This window comes from Bubalus kerabau, chromosome 17 (assembly GCF_029407905.1).
Source record: "Bubalus kerabau isolate K-KA32 ecotype Philippines breed swamp buffalo chromosome 17, PCC_UOA_SB_1v2, whole genome shotgun sequence".
Classification (NCBI taxonomy): Eukaryota; Metazoa; Chordata; class Mammalia; order Artiodactyla; family Bovidae; genus Bubalus; species Bubalus kerabau.
Window position 1 is genome coordinate 16,064,897 of NC_073640.1, and position 17,984 is coordinate 16,082,880.

The following is a 17,984-nucleotide window of genomic DNA, read 5'->3' on the forward strand; positions in this document are numbered from 1 at the left end:
CTGTGAACCCTCCCCGGTCAGGCAGGGCCAGCCGGAAATGCCAGCCCAGACTGTGTGCCTGGAACAGGAGACAAGGGGCCCTTCGGCCAGGGCCCCCACTCAGCTCAGCAGCCCTCCAGGCATGTTCCCGAGCTGCTGAGGCCCAGACAGGCTGTGGGGGCCCAAGTGCTAAAGCAGAGGGTCACCCAGGGAGCTCCTGGAGCCCCACACCCGGCCTACCCCCATTAAGTCAGAACCTCTGGGGTGGGGCCAGCATCAGGGTTTTCTCTGCCTCCCCAGGAATCCTGGGGTGTGGCCAGAGCCAAGGGCTGTGCAGGGAAGGCTGCCTTGGAAATGTTCAGAATTCCCAGGGGATCATGTGAAAGGTGGGCCCTGAATCAGCAGGTCGGGGTGGGGCCCGAGATGTCAAGTTCCCGGCAAGCCCCCTGGGGAAGTGCTGCCACAGTCTGGGGCCTGCTCTGAGTAGCTGGGGCGCAGCCAGAGCCGCCCTACACCAGGATTATGTGATTGCATACATGTGGTGCTGGGCCCGGCAGGGTGGCCCCCGGGACCCACCGTGATCTTCGTGCCCCTGGCATGTTTCCCGTGGAAGCTGAGCATGACGATCTCCAGGCCGTGGCTGCCATAGGTGCCCTTGAAGAGGCCCGGCCTGATGAGGTCATCCGGGCGGCTGGGTGGGAGGTAGATGCGGCGGTAGGTCAGGCAGTTGCTGCAGGACAGGGGGTGTGGGGGGAGGAAAGGGCAGCGTGAGAGCACGACTGGCACAGCCCACGGGCGCGGGGGTAGAACACGGGGCTCACGCTGTGCTGCACAGGGCAGGCCGCGTTAGGTTCCCCCCAAGGCCAGTGGGAGCAGGGGCACCCCTCCTTCCTGAGCTCCACTCACCCCAATGCATGGGTGCCCACACACCTCACACCTTCTCCAGCACTCAGGGTGGGGACTCCTGAGGCTGCCAAGGGGCCAAACAGAGGCAGCAGGAGAGGGTCTGAGGGCAGAGAGCATGACAGCGAACGGGGGCTAAGAGGCTGCCCAGGTGGGCATGGGAAAGGGAACATGAGGCTCTAACACACAGGCCAGGCCTGTGAGAACACAGCTGGTGGGTGATGGGGGTCAGACAGGCAGAAAACGGACACCAAGGTAGGTCAGGAGACAGGGCCTCTGGCCATAGTACCCAGAGAGAGCAGGACTGTACTCAAAGTACCATAGGGACCATGTTCACAGTACCCAGAAGAGAGGGACTGCATTCACAGCACCCAGAAGAGAGGCACTGCATTCACAGCACCCAGAAGAGGCACTGCATTCACAGCACCCAGAGGGACTGTGTTCATAGCACCCAGAAGAGAGGCACTCCATTCACAGCACCCAGAAGAGAGGCACTGCACTCACAGCACCCAGAGAGACTGTGTTAACAGCACCCAGAAGAAGCACTGCATTCACAGCACCCAGAGGGACTGTGTTCATAGCACCCAGAAGAGAGGCACTCCATTCACAGCACCCAGAAGAGAGGCACTGCACTCACAGCACCCAGAGGGACTGTGTTAACAGCACCCAGATGAAGCACTGCATTCACAGCACCCAGAGGGACTGTGTTCATAGCACCCAGAAGAGAGGCACTCCATTCACAGCACCCAGAAGAGAGGCACTGCATTCACAGCACCCAGAGAGACTGTGTTCACAGAACCCAGAAGAGGCACTGTGTTCACAGCACCCAGAGGGACTGTGTTCACAGCACCCAGAAGAGAGGCACTGTGTTCATAGCACCCAGAAGGATTGTGTTCATAGCACCCAGAAGAGAGGGACTGTGCACACAGCACATGGGAGGGAGAGACTGCCTGCCCCCAGCCAGGGGCTGCACTCACTCGTACTGACTGGTGTAGATGAACTTCATCAGGATGAGCTCCTGCATGTGCTCGTGGAAAATGTCCTCCAGCGTCCGGCCCCACTCCTCCCTTAGCCACGTGCGGAATTCCTTCCAAGAGAACACAGGTCACAAAACCACCCAGACACAAGGGTGCGGAGAGGCTGCCTGCTGTGATGGTGCGTGGACAGCATGAAGACGCAAGCTGGGCAGGAGGGACGGGACTGTGTGCATTCGTTCTCCCAGCTCCCAGCCTCCCTTCCTGTTGAGGAGCCTGGGGCTCTGGTCCCCACTTTCCCAACTTCAACAGGAAGGACACTTAGGGACCATGGGCGTCCTTTGTGGAGGCTGGGGCCACAGCGCTGTCAAGAGTGCCTGGGAGGCAACTGTATGAGCCTTGCTTCCGCGCCAGACGGCAGCATGTACACTGAGCCTGGTTGTCGGGCCTCTGGGGGAGCAGGCACATCGGACCCCTGTGCTGGCCACGTCTGCTTTCTGCAGCCCCCAGTGAGTACAGGACAGGGATGGGCAGGGTGGAGGGTGTGGGTGGACTTTCCTTTTTAAAACCTGTCTTCCTAGTTATGTTCAGTAAGTATATTTGTAAAAAGAAAGCTTTTTAAACAGTGCATCCACGAAGCCCCATAATTCATTATGGCATCAAGCTATGCGAAGGATATTTAGCACTTCATTGTTTCGTTCTGTACATTCAACATAGCTAATCCACAGCTACGTGTTCCTAACTCAGTACAGTGTTTCCAGTGACTATCTAGAATTAGCTCTACAAACACAAGCAAAAACAATTTACTAAAAAAAAAAAAAAAAAAAGGCTACTATCTGTCAACTGCTTTAATATGTTACTGCTCATACCCTGGCAAAGAATAGAAATTACTAGTGACTGAAATAAACAACTGTTAGACATACAAGGTCAACAAATAACAATTAACTGAATTTTTTATATACTAACAGAACAAAATTGGAAAATGAAAGTTTTAAAATCCTATTTACAACAGCCTCAAAAAACACACAGACTTAGGAATAAATACACAAAGCATGGGTGATACTTCTACTCTGAAAACCCCAAGATGCTGCTGAAAGGGGGTGAAGAGGCCCACAGGTCAGAGACACCTGTGGACCAAAAGATTCAGTATTAGGTCAGCAACTGTCTCACACTGACCTACAGACTCAACACCAGGCCAGCCGTAATCCCATCAGATTCTCTGGAGAAACTGCTGAGCTGATTCTGAAACCCCTTTGGAACATCCAGAGCAACCTTGCAAAAGAACAAGGCTAGAGGATGCACGCTAACGTGGCTGACTCACTGCAAAGCGACAGTAACCGAGACGGCGGCTGAGCGTGAGGTCAGAGCTAGGGAGAGACCTGGAGGGAGTTCGCTGGTGGCCTCATGGTTAGGACTCTGGGTTTTCACTGCCATGGACCAGGTTCAGTCTCTGGTCAGGGAACAGAGACACTGCAAGACATGTGGTACTGCCAAAAAAAAAAGACAGAGCCTAGAAACACCCACATGTGTCTCATTAATGGACTTTCAACCACAGCATCCAAGCCACCCAACAGGGAAAAAGTCTTTCTTTTCCACAAATGGGGCACAAACCAACAACCACAGGGAACAAAGAAGCGATCCCCGCCACATACAGTAACCATTCAAGACAGGTCACAGACCGAAACGTAACGTGAAGCTACCAAACTCCTAAAAACAATCACAGAGAGAAACACACTGTCTTTGCAGTCTGGGGGTGAAACAATAACCACAAAAGAAAAAACCTCACAGGTTAGACTTCATCAAAATCAAAACCTCCCACTTACGTGGCTGAACTCATGGAGGAAAGGCCCTTAAAAAAAAATCAAATAGAGAAATACCAGATGAAGATGGAGGTGAGGGAATGCAGCGAGCCAGGATTTCAGTGCTGTCACGGCACATAATCAGACTTGAGCTGAGAGCCAAGAAACTGGCTTGTGAACCGTCATAATCTTATTTCCTTCGCATGAGGTCAGTCATTAGGAATACCAACCAGACCCAATTACTCAGAACAGATACGCTCACTATGAAATTATCTCATCAGATATGTATCCACAAGGAAAAACACAGGGGCAGAAAACATACCAGACAAGAAGTCCATTACAGATCCAGGGCTGGTTCACCATGGCCAACACCCCACCACCATCGCCTCGTTCTGCACAGCAGCCTAGGAGCTGGGTGCTAACACCTTCCCTGGTCCACAGAACTTTCCAGAGCCACACAGCTAGCAGGTGACAGAATTAAAGCTAATAACCCAAGGCCACATGCTCACCGGTCTCATCTCTGCCACAGCCAATCAGGGCTGGCAGGAGTGCAGCAGGGCAGAGGGCCCCACGCACCATGGTGGGCTGTAAACAGGAACCAGCGAACTGACAGCGTGGGAACACAATCTGAAGCACAATCCGGAGGACCTTCAGGGCCTTTTATACAATTCCACTTTTGCAGAGTCCATGCAGCAGTCACAAAAATAATGCCCAGCATCTCTCTTAGGCGGCTCCAATCAGGCCTGCCTCTAAGCCATTGACCACTCAATGCTCCAAATCACCTGCGACTACAGGCAATCTCAGGGCCCCGTTTTATAGACAAGGGCTGAGGCTCCCAGAGGGCAGGTCACTCGAGCATGTGGTCAAAGGATGACAGGGGAACAGCTGAGCACAAACCCCATGTCCAACTGCAGGACAGTCACACGCCTACGGTTGTTACACCAAAGCAAGATGATGGATGGAATGTTGCATAAAAACTAAAGTCTGCAGAGACATCCCTGGCCATCTGGTGGTTAAGACTCTGTGCTTCCAAAGCAAGGGGGATGGGTTCAATCCCTGGTCAAGGAAGGAAGATCCCGCGATTGATGCAGCACGGCCAAAAAAAGAAAAGTTTGTATATAATATTAATGAGACTGGGAAATGTTTCTGGAATACCAGTTAAGCTAAAAAACAAAAAAGAAAAAAACAGAAAAACTATCTAAATTAGATAGACCACAGTGACACCACAAAGGCCAAGGGAAACAAGGGATGATGGAGAGTGGACTTGCGGAGGCCACCCTGGTGGGGCCGTCTCAGCACTCTTCTCCCTCTGGATTCTGAGCATTCTGCATCTGATGGTGACAGTTCAGGAAGCATCATTTTGGGAAGGCGGTGAGAAAGTATATAAGACAAAGGAAAGCAAAATAAAAGCAACTGTGTGCAACTCAGAGTGTCCAGCACCACAGGCTTTCTGCACGCCGTGGGTGGGACCCGCCACCCTCTCCTCCCTTTCCCATCCATGCTCCTCCTCACAGCTCCCCCCAACCCCCGACTTCCAGAAGCCTCAGGCCGCGGGGTCTGGACAGATGGGGATGGGTATGGTGGCTCAGCCACGCCATCCCACCCAGGAAGAAAGCAGGCACCATCCGCAGTGGGAGTTAGACAACAGGCACACAGCTGGGGTCTGGGCAGACAAAGCCCTGCACTGCCCTTGGGGACCCCAGAGATGAGGCTGCAGCTTCAGGAGGGACAGGTAAGGAGCAAGCGCAACACCCCAGTCCCAAGAGGGGCCAAGACAGTCTGGACGTGGCCTTGGAAGTGGCACAAAGCTGGTAGGTAACCCAGAACGTGGGGAGGTAGAGGTGGGGGCGGGGTTTTGGCAAGCCTCAGGATGCAGTTTATGCAGAGCAGGCTTTGGGCATTGATGAGGGCAGAGAAGGGCTGGGGTGGGGCTTCCTCCTGAGCAGAGGGAGGGGTGAGAGCCAGCAGGGCCTGCAGGGGCCGGGGGCTCAGAGTCAAGGACAGGTCTCCACCTGGAGACAGTGATAAGTTTACCCTCCTGCCCTCTGAGGCCACCAGGAGTCCTCTATTCCCTTGGGAAGCACCACTGTGGTCCAGAATTTTACGTGATTATCAACCATCAGAGCACAGGGTGGCTCAGGCTTTCATCTTATCTTCAGAGCCATCACGATTCCTCTCCCCCTGGAGCCTGAAGCCACTCTCTAGGTCGGCAAGACTCAGCTAAGAGTGGGGATGTCTCAGCTGACATGTGAATCCACAGAAGAACACCATCCTCTAACTCCCTACTTGGAGGGAGAGACAGAGGTGGAGAGGTGGAGCACAAGGAGCCAGCAGAGAGACCCCGGGCAGCTGAGGCGGGCAGAGTGACCGTGGGCCAGATGGCGAGCTCCCCACCCCGGGACTCGGGTGGACCCCCCAGCACCTCAGGCAGCCCAGCCTCTGGCTCTAAGGGGTTCGCCCTGATAAAGCCTCTGGTCTCCCTGCAACTCACACCTGCAATGAGACCCCGCAGCCCTCGGGCCTCTTGTCAAAGGGGCGATGGAGAAGCAGTCAGAGAACCACTTCTACTCGGCGTGTTTATCCTCAGCCCGGCACACACATCCACACCATGAGGATGAGCCTGGGAGGCGGCCTCCCTTCACATGTCCACCCTCATGTCACTCCCCGGGACAGCAGAGTCGGCCTCACCTCCTGCCGCCCGCCAGACATCCTGTGGTGGTCCGTCTGGTTGCACTTGGTGGAGAACTCGTCCTTCTTCACGATCTTGAGTGTCCATAAGACGGAGAGAGGGTCACCAGTGAGCCCCGGCGGCCCCATCAGAGCAGGGGTGCACCAGGCCCTCCCGCTCCCATGCCCCCCATCATCCAGGGGCCCCAGAGGCCGCCAGATGGTGGGTGGTCCTAGAAGGGCACTGGGGACCCCCTGAGCGCAGGCGGCATCGCTGCTCCCAGGGGGTGTCCTCGAGCCGCACTCTCCTACTGAGGCAGCAAGGATGCCCGCTCGCTAACTCGCTCGCGGGTGGCTATCTGCCAGGCCCACACCCAAGAGTAAAATGTCTTATTCCAAGCAGACACCCTTCCAAAGGAGGAGAAAAGAACCTCGCTTAGAAGGACACATGGTTCTAAGTGGAGGCAGAAGCCGGGACAGCTCCAGCCAGTGAATCTCTGAAGCAGGGTAGCAGCATCAACAGCACCCAGAAGGACTGGGCCAAGCCTGAATCCCCACTCCTGCTGACCAGCGCGGGTTGGGGGTGCTGCTGGGAAGACCCTGGCAGGCAGCTGGCACTGGGCCCCGGGGAGCAGCAAGGAGCCCTGGCCTCACCTGGACATGGCCGTTGTGGGGCCCTCTGTGGCCGTACATGCACTCCACCGTGGCCGACTTCCTCTCCATCAGGTGGATTCGGAACAGGGGCTTGAACCGCATGGGGTCATCCACGTGAGGGTCGTGGGGAGGCAGGTACATCCAGCCAATGATGAACAAGCCATCCACCTGCACGCAGGTCCACACAAGGGTGAGGGTCGGGGTTGGGTGAGGCACAGTATCCCCACCCTAACCCCCCTTATGACTATACAGTGGAAGTGAGAAATAGATTTAAGGGACTAGATCTGATAGAGTGCCTGATGAACTATGGACTGAGGTTCGTGACATTGTATAGGAGACAGGGAGCAAGACCATCCCCATGGAAAAGAAATGCAAAAAAGCAAAATGGCTGTCTGGAGAGGCCTTACAAATAGCTGTGAAAAGAAGAGAAGCGAAAAGCAAAGGAGCAAAGGAAAGATATAAGCATCTGAATGCAGAGTTCCAAAGAATAGCAAGGAGAGATAAGAAAGCCTTCCTCAGCGATCAATGCAAAGAAATAGAGGAAAACAACAGAATGGGAAAGACTAGAGATCTCTTCAAGAAAATTAGAGATACCAAGGGGACATTTCATGCAAAGATGGGCTCGATAAAGGACAGAAATGGTATGCACCTAATAGAAACAGAAGATATTAAGAAGAGGTGGCAAGAATACACAGAAGAACTGTACAAAAAAAGATCTTCATGACCAAGATAATCACGATGGTATGATCACTCACCTAGAGCCAGACATCCTGGAATGTGAAGTCAAGTGGGCCTTAGAAAGCATCACTACGAACAAAGCTTGTGGAGGTGATGGAATTCCAGTTGAGTTCTTTCAAATCCTGAAAGATGATGCTGTGAAAGTGCTGCACTCAATATGCCAGCAAATTTGGAAAACTCAGCAGTGGCCACAGGACTGGAAAAGGGCAGTTTTCATTCCAATCCCAAAGAAAGGCAATGCTAAAGAATGCTCAAACTACTGCAGAATTGCACTCATCTCACACACTAGTAAAGTAATGCTCAAAATTCTCCAAGCCAGGCTTCAGCAATACATGGACTGTGAACTTTCATATGTTCAAGCTGGTTTTAGAAAAGGCAGAGGAACCAGAGATCAAATTGCCAACATCTGCTGGATCATCGAAAAAGCAAGAGAGTTCTATAAAAACATCTATTTCTGCTTTATTGACTATGCCAAAGCCTTTGACTGTGTGGATCACAAGAAACTGTGGAAAATTCTGAAAGAGATGGGAATACCAGACCACCTGACCTGCCTCTTGAGAAACCTATATGCAGGTCAGGAAGCAAAAGTTAGAACTGGACATGGAACAACAGACTGGTTCCAAATAGGAAAAGGAGTACATCAAGGCTGTATACTGTCACCCTGCTTATTTAACTTATATGCAGAGTACATCATGAGAAACACTGGGCTGGAAGAAGCACAAGCTGGAATCAAGATTGCCGGGAGAAATATCAATAACCTCAGAGATGCAGATGACACCACCCTTATGGCAGAAAGTGAAGAGGAACTAAAAAGCCTCTTGATGAAAGTGAAAGAGGAGAGTGAAAAAGTTGGCTTAGAGCTCAACATTCAGAAAACGAAGATCATGGCATCTGGTCCCATCACTTCATGGGAAACAGATGGGGAAACAGTGGAAACCGTGTCAGACTTTATTTCTGGGGGCTCCAAAATCACTGCAGATGGTGACTGCAGCCATGAAATTAAAAGACGCTTACTTCTTGGAAGAAAAGTTATGACCAACCTAGATAGCATATTGAAAACCAGAGACATTACTTTGCCAACAAAGGTCTGTCTAGTCAAGGCTATGGTTTTTCCAGTGGTCATGTATGGATGTGAGAGTTGGACTGTGAAGAAAGCTGAGTGCCGAAGAATTGATGCTTTTGAACTGTGATGTTGGAGAAGACTCTTGAGAGTCCCTTGGACTGCAAGGAGATCCAACCAGTCCATTCTAAAGGAGATCAGCCCTGGGTGTTCTTTGGAAGGAATGATGCTAAAGCTGAAACTCCAGTACTCTGGCCACCTCATGCGAAGAGTTGACTTGTTGGAAAGGACTCTGATGCCGGGAGGGATTGGGGGCAGGAAGAAAAGGGAACGACAGAGGATGAGATGGCTGGATGGCATCACCAACTCGATGGACGTGAGTTTGACTGAACTCCGGGAGATGGTGATGGACAGGGAGGCCTGGAGTGCTGCGATTCATGGGTTGCAAAGAATCGGACACGACTGAGCAACTGAACTGAAACCCCCCCAACAGTGAGGACCAGCCACATCCACATCCCAGTCCTGCGGGGACCCAGAGCAGCAGGATGAGCACGGTCTCTCCCGCCATTAATTAATTATTAATTAAATAACTAATTTAAGTAGTTTATCCAACATGAAACATGGTAGCTAAAGCTGGTAACACTGTTACATCATTGAAATATGCTGAGAAACAGAAATCACAGTTCTCCCCACCCCTAGTAAAGGGATCAAACTGTGAGGTGATGGGTACCTTGACTAACTAGAAGGGGGACTCCTTCCACGATGTTACTTGTGCCTCAAATCGCCACAAGGTACACTTTACAGACCTCACAGTTTTGGTAACTATACTAAACCAAGCTGAAAAAATTAGCTAATTTTTCAATAGAAAATACAGCAGTGAGACCTGGATCCAAGCAAGCTACTGAGAGAGAGCATCCGGCTCTGAAGTGGGCACGGGGGGCGGGGCAAGGGAAGAAGCCCAAAGACACAGGAAAGAAGCAGGAGTGATTCAGAGAGCGACCCCCAACAGGGCAGCAGACTTGAGAAGGAACGGGCGCTGCTCTTGCCAGGGGAGACTCGGGAGCCAAGACCAACGCGCGACAGGAGGCCCTGGCTTAGATCCTGAGGCGGATGAGCCAGCAGCTGAGGGTGGTTCTAAGATGCACGGGGAGCCCCAAGTGTGGATGGGGCCTCAGGGGACCCGGGGACCAGTGCTGCTGTGGTGAGCTGTGGTCAGAACCTCACGTGTGTGGGTGCTGGAGTTAGAGACCCACGCTGAAGCACAAACACGGACTGTCAGGAGCCTGGGGCTTGCCTTAAAATACTGAAAAGAAAAGGCAAAGGGGCCGTGAATTTGGCACCAGGCAGCTGCCAGGAGGCGGGCATGTGGGCGTCACCCTGCCGCCCTGTGTGTGTTTAGAGTGCCACATGATAAAAGTGGTGACGGGGATAAAGGAAGGGACAGTCCCCGGGCACCACACTCAGCAAGCGCGCGTTCTCGTGGAGGGCGGGGGTGCCTCTGCCGCCCACACGGTGGCCCCCCAGCCAGTCCTGCCTCCCCGGGGGGGTTGAGTCCCCAGCTTCTGGTTCCAGTGACAGAGAAGGACGGAACTCAATCACTAATCATCTGAGAGGAGGGCTAGTTGGCGGTGCTCTGTCAGGGGCCCCACTTTACCCTAATTATCCCCTGCTTTCAGAAGCCCTTTTAAAAAAAAAAACCACACACAACTCTATTATTCACTGCCAGTAAGAAAAACAGTGACCCCCTCCCGCACTGGAACTAAGGAGAGACTAAGCCCACGCTGGGAGCTGTCTGGCTTATCCCGAGAGAACATTCTAACAGCAAGGCTTCCCTGGCGGTATTAATATTAAACAAATGTGAAGTGAGTTTCTCAACAGATGTTTCCACTACATTATAAGGAATATGAAGCAATATTTATCCCTAACCAAACCCCACCTGGTGAGCAAAACCCAGAGTCACCAGAGTCACCTGGCAATCCACGTGAACCTGGCTCCTGGGACCCTGACAGCCGCAGCAAGGCAGACCCGCCAGCTGTGACCCGAGCTGCAGCCAGAGCCCTGGACTCAGGCTTCTGGCCCGCCAGGTGTATGTGCAGCAAGAGGGAAGCAGAGGTGGACCCCAGGCTGCCGGAAGGACCCCTGGCTTGGTTTTCCCTGCACTGCTGGCCACAGTGACGCTACGGCCGGGGCGCCTGCCTGGAGCTCGGTGAATACAAGGCCCCGCCCGGCTTCTGTCCCGGAGGCTGTAGTCATGTCAGCAAGAACACCAGCAAGAAGGGCCGTGTCCTCCTCGATGCTGACTCCAGTTAACGCCAAGGAAAGTCAGGTCTGAATTTTTTCAGACGGATCCAAAAATTGATCAGTTAGTTTTTTACATAAGATAGGCAAGTCATCAGGAAGCATATAAAGATTAAAACCAAAAGACTTTTCTCCTGGCTACCACCAAGGAGCTTATATCAAACAGCCACTCCTGCTGGGACCAGCCTTAAAGGCTGAAAAGGGGAAGTTAAAATGCTGCTTGAGGAGGCAGAGGGCAGGCTTGCAGAGGAGGGACAGGTGCCTGCCACAACCCCACGCACGTGCCACACATACCTTGGAGCAGAGCCAGCATGGGCCTTCCATCCAGAGCCAGCCTCTGAGGGCCCCACACTGCCTCCTGTCCTTTCAGACCCTGATTTAGGGCAAAGGGCCTGTGCACAACCCAAGACGGGAGTGTCCGGGGCCTGTGACAATCAACGGCCCTTGGTGTCCAAGAGGCAGGGATCAGGTAAAGCATTTTGTATCACAAAGTCCCTGCATGTGGCAGGGGCCAAGAACTACTTAGTACGAATCTTTGCTCATTTAGAAAATAACACCTGGCCTGTTGAGTCTTTGCGACTATCTGTCAGGTAGGAACCACTCAGGCAGGTGGACAAAGTCCCTTGCACAAGAATCCAGGCCCGAGGCTCTTCAGACTTACCACCACGTTCAGCAGTCCTCCGTACGGCCCGATATCCGGCTGCCACAAGCCCAGGATGTGTCTGTATCGGTGAAGCACTACAGGGAGAGAGAGGACAGGGCTTCGCTGTAGAGTCAGCCAGCCTCCATGCAGAGTCAGTAATCGGAGGGAAGAGCATTGGCGGGGGGTGAGGCTTGTGAAGAGGTCACTCATGAAGGCTCACAAGAGAGCCGTGCAAACAAATGGGGCTTTAAGTAAACCTTACAAGTTCCTAAATCATTCAAAGAGTAAAAATGTCTTTAGAAAGCATGATAACGGGGTTATTTTGAAACCCAGCCTCTGCGTATCAGCTCCAGTGACGAGGAACTGCTGCCTCAAAAGACATGCAGTGGGCACCCTGGTGAGGTGATGAGCCTCCCGTCGGTCTCCACAATGGAGTAAGCATGGGACTCTTTAGCAGGGCAGAGTCCAAAATGTCATGGGGCTGTAGAGTAAGATTTAAAACAGATCATCCTTCTTTAAAAACAAAACACATTCCCGCCTTATTTCAAAAGCAATGCATGTATATTTACTGGGGGCAACAAGAGAAAAGGGCACTTGAGGCCAACCTGCGATCCCACTGCATGGCCATGTGCAGCAGGTGTCCTGGGAAAAGTCCTTCACTTCCACTTCCTTTGCACGGGTATTTGTGGAGTGAATAGTGAAAAGTGAAAAAGTGAAAAGAGGAGCAAACTGCACAAAGAAGTGAACCAGCTCATGCAGGGCCCCGCCTGCCAGTTGCAGGGTCTGGGGTCTCACCACAGCCAGTGTGCGGTGCTAGAATTCATCTGTCAACTGGATTTGCCCATGGGGGCCAGGGGTGGGCAGACATTCTTGGTCAAACATTATTCTGATATGTGTGTGTTCCTAGACGAGGGTGACATTTCAATCTGCCATCTGACAGAGAAAGCAGATTGCCTTCCCTCGTGTGGTGGGCCATGTCCAATCAGTTGAAGGACTGAGCAGAAGAAGGCTGGTGCTCCCGTGAGTATGAAGGAGCTCCTCCTGCCTGGCTGAATGTTGGGAGATCAGTCTTTTCTAACTTCAAACTCTAATCATGGGCTCTTCCTGAAGTGGACAAAAAGGCTAACCCTCCCACAAACAAGGGAGTTTTCTCTTGGCTGACTGTGTTGACCTGGGACAATGGTCTTTTCCAGCCTTCAGATTTGAACTGAAACATGGGATCTTCCTGGGTCTGGAGCCTGCCAGACTTCGAACTGGAACTACACAATTGGCTCCTCTGGGGCTCCAGGCTGCTGACTGGATCCTGGGACTGGTCAAGGTCTCCATAGTTGTGCAACCCAACTTCTTATACTGCTCTCTTTCTATATGAAGGAACTGGTTCTGTGTCTAAAAACCTTGGCTAACACCCAGTGGGAGCCATGGATGGTCTCCAAGTGCAGGAGCTGCATCATCACAACTTCAGGGAGGAAGGCCAGGCAGCAGGGTCCAAAGGGACCTGAGCCCAGACAGCAGCTCTGCGGCCACCACTTGGTCTGGGGTACAGGGACAGGGACGGGTCCAGCATCATCCCGAGCCCACAGGGCGTGCAGAAGACTGGTGGGAATGTTCCACCAGCCTCCCTAAGGTTGCAGCCTCAGAACACACATCTTCTGAGTCAGCTTACAAGACACATGTTAAAGTCAGTGGTTGTCTCATGGCCGTGCCCCCATAGGTTTTGCATTTGTTAAACAAGCAATAATAAGCGGGGTCAGAGTCATAAGCAAATACTGAGCTCCAGACAGTGCAGCACACACGCACGTGTTTAGGGGTAAAACAGACTAATGTCTACCACTTACATAGAAACACAGCACATTATACGATGAATGCATGGACAGGTGTGTGGGGGTGAAGTGGGGCAGAGAGCTACGGAGTCGGGTAGGTGGGTGCTCACTGCACAATTCTCTATACTTTTCTGTTATGCTTTTAAAATGTTGCCATATAACTGTGGAGAAAAAAATCAAATGGGCCCATACAGCATGGCCTTCTCTTGTCTCCGGTCTCCCATCTTTCCAAGATCAATCAATCTGATCCTGAAGCCCCTGGAAAGTCTGTCCAAAGAATCTGCCACCGACCTGGCAATTTCCAAAGGGGAGTTCCTTCTTCTGCTTTAAAAGCAGCAACTCTCTGAAAAAAAGAGTCCAGCCTCCCGTGCTGCCGAGAGCAGCAGCTGCCTCTGGATTGCAAGCTCCACGCAGGTGAGCACACACGGGTATGCCCCTGGCTCCTGGCCCACCCAACCTGGGCCCTCAGGACAGTTAGAGGGAAAGTCAGAGACCACCGGCGTCAGGTGGGCTGGGAGCATGCTGGCCCAGAGGCACTCTATTCCCTAAGATAACGTGATGCCTGTGCTTTACAACATATTCTTCAGAAAGTCTCAGGGTTAGTCCAGGAGAAGCGACCTGACAAGCCCCAGTGGCCCTCGGACTGAAGCGTCCACTTGAGTCACACAAAACTTCAGGGTGAGGACAGGAAGGGCAGCCCCATATGCACGGTGGCCGCCTGTGCCCGGGCCTGTTGGGAGGCCGGCTCTAAGGCGCCACGGCCACAGGACGGAACAAGCACAGACAAGCTCAAGCACCTGCCCTCGGGCTCGCCTCTGACCCGCGCCCGCACCCTGCCTCAGGCAGAGGAGGGGCCCCCGGGTTTAGGACAGAGTCCCCAGCATCTCCTGGCCCAGGCGCTCAACAAACTCCAGGGCTCCCCACCTGGAGGAGGATCCCCAGCTCAACAAGCCCTCCTTCCTCCGTCTCCAAACACGCATTGACCACTCAAGTCAGGAGAGTAAAGTGGGATTCAGTCCCACTTACTGAATGGGGCTGGAGAAGACAATGGCAACCCACTCCAATATTCTTGCCTGGAGAACTCCATGGACAGGGGAACCTGGCGAGCTACAGTCCATGAGGTCGCAAAGAGTCGGACACGACTGAGTGCCTGACACACACACACTGAATGGGGCCCACCTGACACTGCCCACATGCAGACAGTGGGCTTCGGACCTGAGGCAGCCAGTGGACAGGATCAGACCCTTCAGGGGCTGTCCCACCAGAAGCAGGCGTGCTCAAAGCGCCCAAGTCCCAGGAATCCAGGGAAGCCGGGTGTTCCAGTTCACAGGCGAAGCAACCAGAAACCAGAGAACCACACTTTAACTCAGCGAGAACAGTGAAAATGCTCCTGCTCTCAGCCCCATGAAGCAGGACTTGGGCCTTCCAGAAGGAGCACCAGCTCGGAGACCCTGCCGACCACTGATCCCCAAGGTCAGCATGGTTGCGTTCAGAAAACCAGCCCAGGCTCTAAGGTCACCCCACCACCACCACCAAAACAGGAACAATGGTCCAAGATGACTAAGGAACCTCTCAGCCCAGGAGCTAACAGAAAAACACTCTGTCCTAGTCAGGGCCAGCCGATTCTCATCTGCCAACAGGAAGGGCCACTTAATAAGCCAAGTGGGAAACTCCAACACACTTGACAACACCCAGCCTAAAAGACCCATCTTCCCTCGGCATGAGCTGAGACTGAGCAGTCTCGCCCCTGCTGTCCTGCCAGCAGCTGCCACGGCCCACCATGCTCGGGGCAGCCGGCCCACCACCCACAAGGCTGTAACATCATTTTTGAATCACTACATCTGTCGTGCAGAACTGAGGTTTCAGGCCCAAAGGAAAACCCTACATGCAACTGACGGTATCTCCTGCCACCCACTAGAAACTTTAGGTAGCTGGAATAAAATCAGAGGAGAAAACACTTCCAAACTCACTCTGTGAGGCCAGCACGACCCTGATACTAAAACCAGACAAGGACACCACGAGAAAAAAAAATTTAAGGCCAATATTCCTGCTGAACACAGATGCAAATATCCTCAACAAAGCGTCAGCAAACCAAAAAGAACCGCACACCACGATGAAGGGGGTTTTATCCAGGGAGGCAAGGATGACACAAAACCCGCAGATCAATCAATGCGACACACCACATTCACAAAATGAAGGCTAACAACCACGGGAGCCTCTCCACACACGCAGAAAAGGTCTTTGACAAAATGCAACACCCATTTATGATAAAAGGATATGGAGAGAGTGTACCTCAACACAACAGAGGCCATGTGTGACAAACCCACAGCCAGCAGCACATCAAACATGAACAGCAAAAAGCTTTTGAAAAACAAGGATCCCCACTCTCCCCATTGTCATTCAGTGTAGGATTGGAAGTCCAAGCCAGAGCAATCGGGCAAGAAAAAGAAATAGAAGGTGTTCACGCTGAAAAGGAAGAAATAAAACTGCCACCATTTTGCAGATGACATGTTACCATACCCTAAAGACACCACCAAAAACTCAGACTGAATAAATGAATCACATAATGCGGCAGGATACAAAATCGATATACGGAACAAAGTCAGGAGAAACATCCCACAGACACACGCTCTCCTCTCTCAGACACACACCCCGCTGGTGCCCACAGCCCTTTCCAGGAGGGCCCTTCTGCTTTATCCTTACCCATGGTCTCCTGCCTTTCTCCGTAGCCATCCTGCAATGCGTTCTCTGCTCCGCTTGGCAGACTGGGTTTTGGAGGGGACTTCCCCTCCAAGGACTCCACCCTGTGCCATCTATACCTGAGGATTAAAAATGGCCTGGCCATCTCCTCACCCACGGGGGTGATGTTCCACTAAACACCTCATGTCTACTCGAGCAACCTGGAGCACTGCCAGAATGCTGGGTCTGAGCCTCAAAGCCCAGAGCCCTACAGGTACACGAGGTTATTTTTAAGTTCAAAGTGCACCATCGATTCACACACACAGACATGTGCTAGATTCATCAAAAAGGCAACACACATACCCCCGGTACAATCCCAACATCCTACAGACACGGATTGTCAAGACTGTCAGTTAGCTACACACACACACCACCCCCAGGAGCAGCTGATCTGGGCCACAAGGCTTCAGAGAGACTGTGTCTCTCAGGTCCAAGGGAATGAGGCCCAGAAGACTTCAGGGGACCTGGGGACCTGAGGTCCCATGGCTCCAGACAGAGCACAAGTGGACAAGGAAGAGCCCAGGGCCTCGCTCCTCACAAGCCAGTCATCACAGCAGACGTCTCTGGAGCTTGGGAGAGCATCAGAGCACGAATATCAAGAAGCCCTCAGTTGGGACACCTTAGGACACTGGAACCTGGAACAACACCTGGGCGTACAAAAGCTCAAGCTCAGTTGAAATTGATTTTTCTTTTTTTCACGCATGCTTATTTTTCCCTGGTATTCTTGTAGACCATCTAAAATAACAGACCAGTTCTCAGAGAGAGGCAACCAAGGCTGACAACTGGTTACTGTCACTGTGTCTAGATCTTCCAGGTGTCCCGCTGTGCTTTTATAACTACACTCGCAGCTCGAGGCGCCAGCAATCCCCCACTAAAGCAGGGCCTCGAGGCAGCGTCAGCTCCAAGCAATGGGGACAGCACGCATGCGGCTCTGGTCCAGACGCTCGAGATGTGGTCTCCCAGAAGTGTGGTCAACCGTCGGGACTCAGGACTCATCCTCATCACTGCAGGAAGCTTCTCTCCACCCTCTGGGCACAGAGAAGGACACCTCTCAAAACAACCTGAGGCACTTCCTGGTCCCGGTCACCCCGAGAGGCGTGTTGGAATCCCACATCAGCCTGACAGTGTAAGTCCTGGAAGAAGCCTGTGACAGCCCTGTGGCATGATAACCTCTAAGTGCTGGTCTGTTTGTGCCTAAAAGCCCGCGACACCTGGTTCCCCTCAGCACAGCCAGTGCCATCGATCCGCTGTTCTCATTGATACCCGAAACGTCACCATCTGTCCTATGGGGCTGGAGATGGCGCCTGGCTCACTGACTGCTGGGCGCGGGGGGGATAGCACAGCCCAGGACAGAGTGTTCCAGAGAGCCGACTCCCAAGAGGGCCAGAAAAGGAACAGGACTCACATCTTCAGCCAGCCAGCCCAGCCCGGGTGTGTGGTGACTGCTCCCACACCAGTCCCCTGGGCCTGGGTGACACACGAGGTGGCTTTGTAAGTGCACAGTGCCCAGAAAGTGCCCCAGAGCACACTGCCTAGACTTCGGGATGACCCTGAGTAAAACAGGACTGGCCAGCACACAGCAGCTACATGGAGTCTGGTGGGGGTTAGGAAAAATTCCACCAATGACTCTATTCTCTCTGTTTTAAGCAGATTTTGTTGGAAACTATGCTCTTCTAAGACTCAGGAGCGGGTCTGCTCAATGCAGATGAC

At 52.8% G+C, this 17,984-nt stretch overlaps 1 protein-coding gene across 2 annotated transcripts in view; it reads right to left on the bottom strand.

Annotated features, from left to right (window-relative positions):
• Nucleotides 1–17,984, bottom strand: part of FBXO31 (F-box protein 31) — a 36,832-nt gene that overhangs the window by 4,086 nt on the left and 14,762 nt on the right. For both annotated transcript variants that reach the window (XM_055552299.1, XM_055552298.1), the window contains 5 exons: nucleotides 11,734–11,810; nucleotides 6,977–7,144; nucleotides 6,344–6,418; nucleotides 1,860–1,969; nucleotides 556–709 (listed from right to left, as the gene is read on the bottom strand). In XM_055552299.1, the coding sequence (XP_055408274.1) occupies nucleotides 556–709; nucleotides 1,860–1,969; nucleotides 6,344–6,418; nucleotides 6,977–7,144; nucleotides 11,734–11,810 (584 nt within the window). The remainder of the gene's footprint in view (nucleotides 1–555; nucleotides 710–1,859; nucleotides 1,970–6,343; nucleotides 6,419–6,976; nucleotides 7,145–11,733; nucleotides 11,811–17,984) is intronic.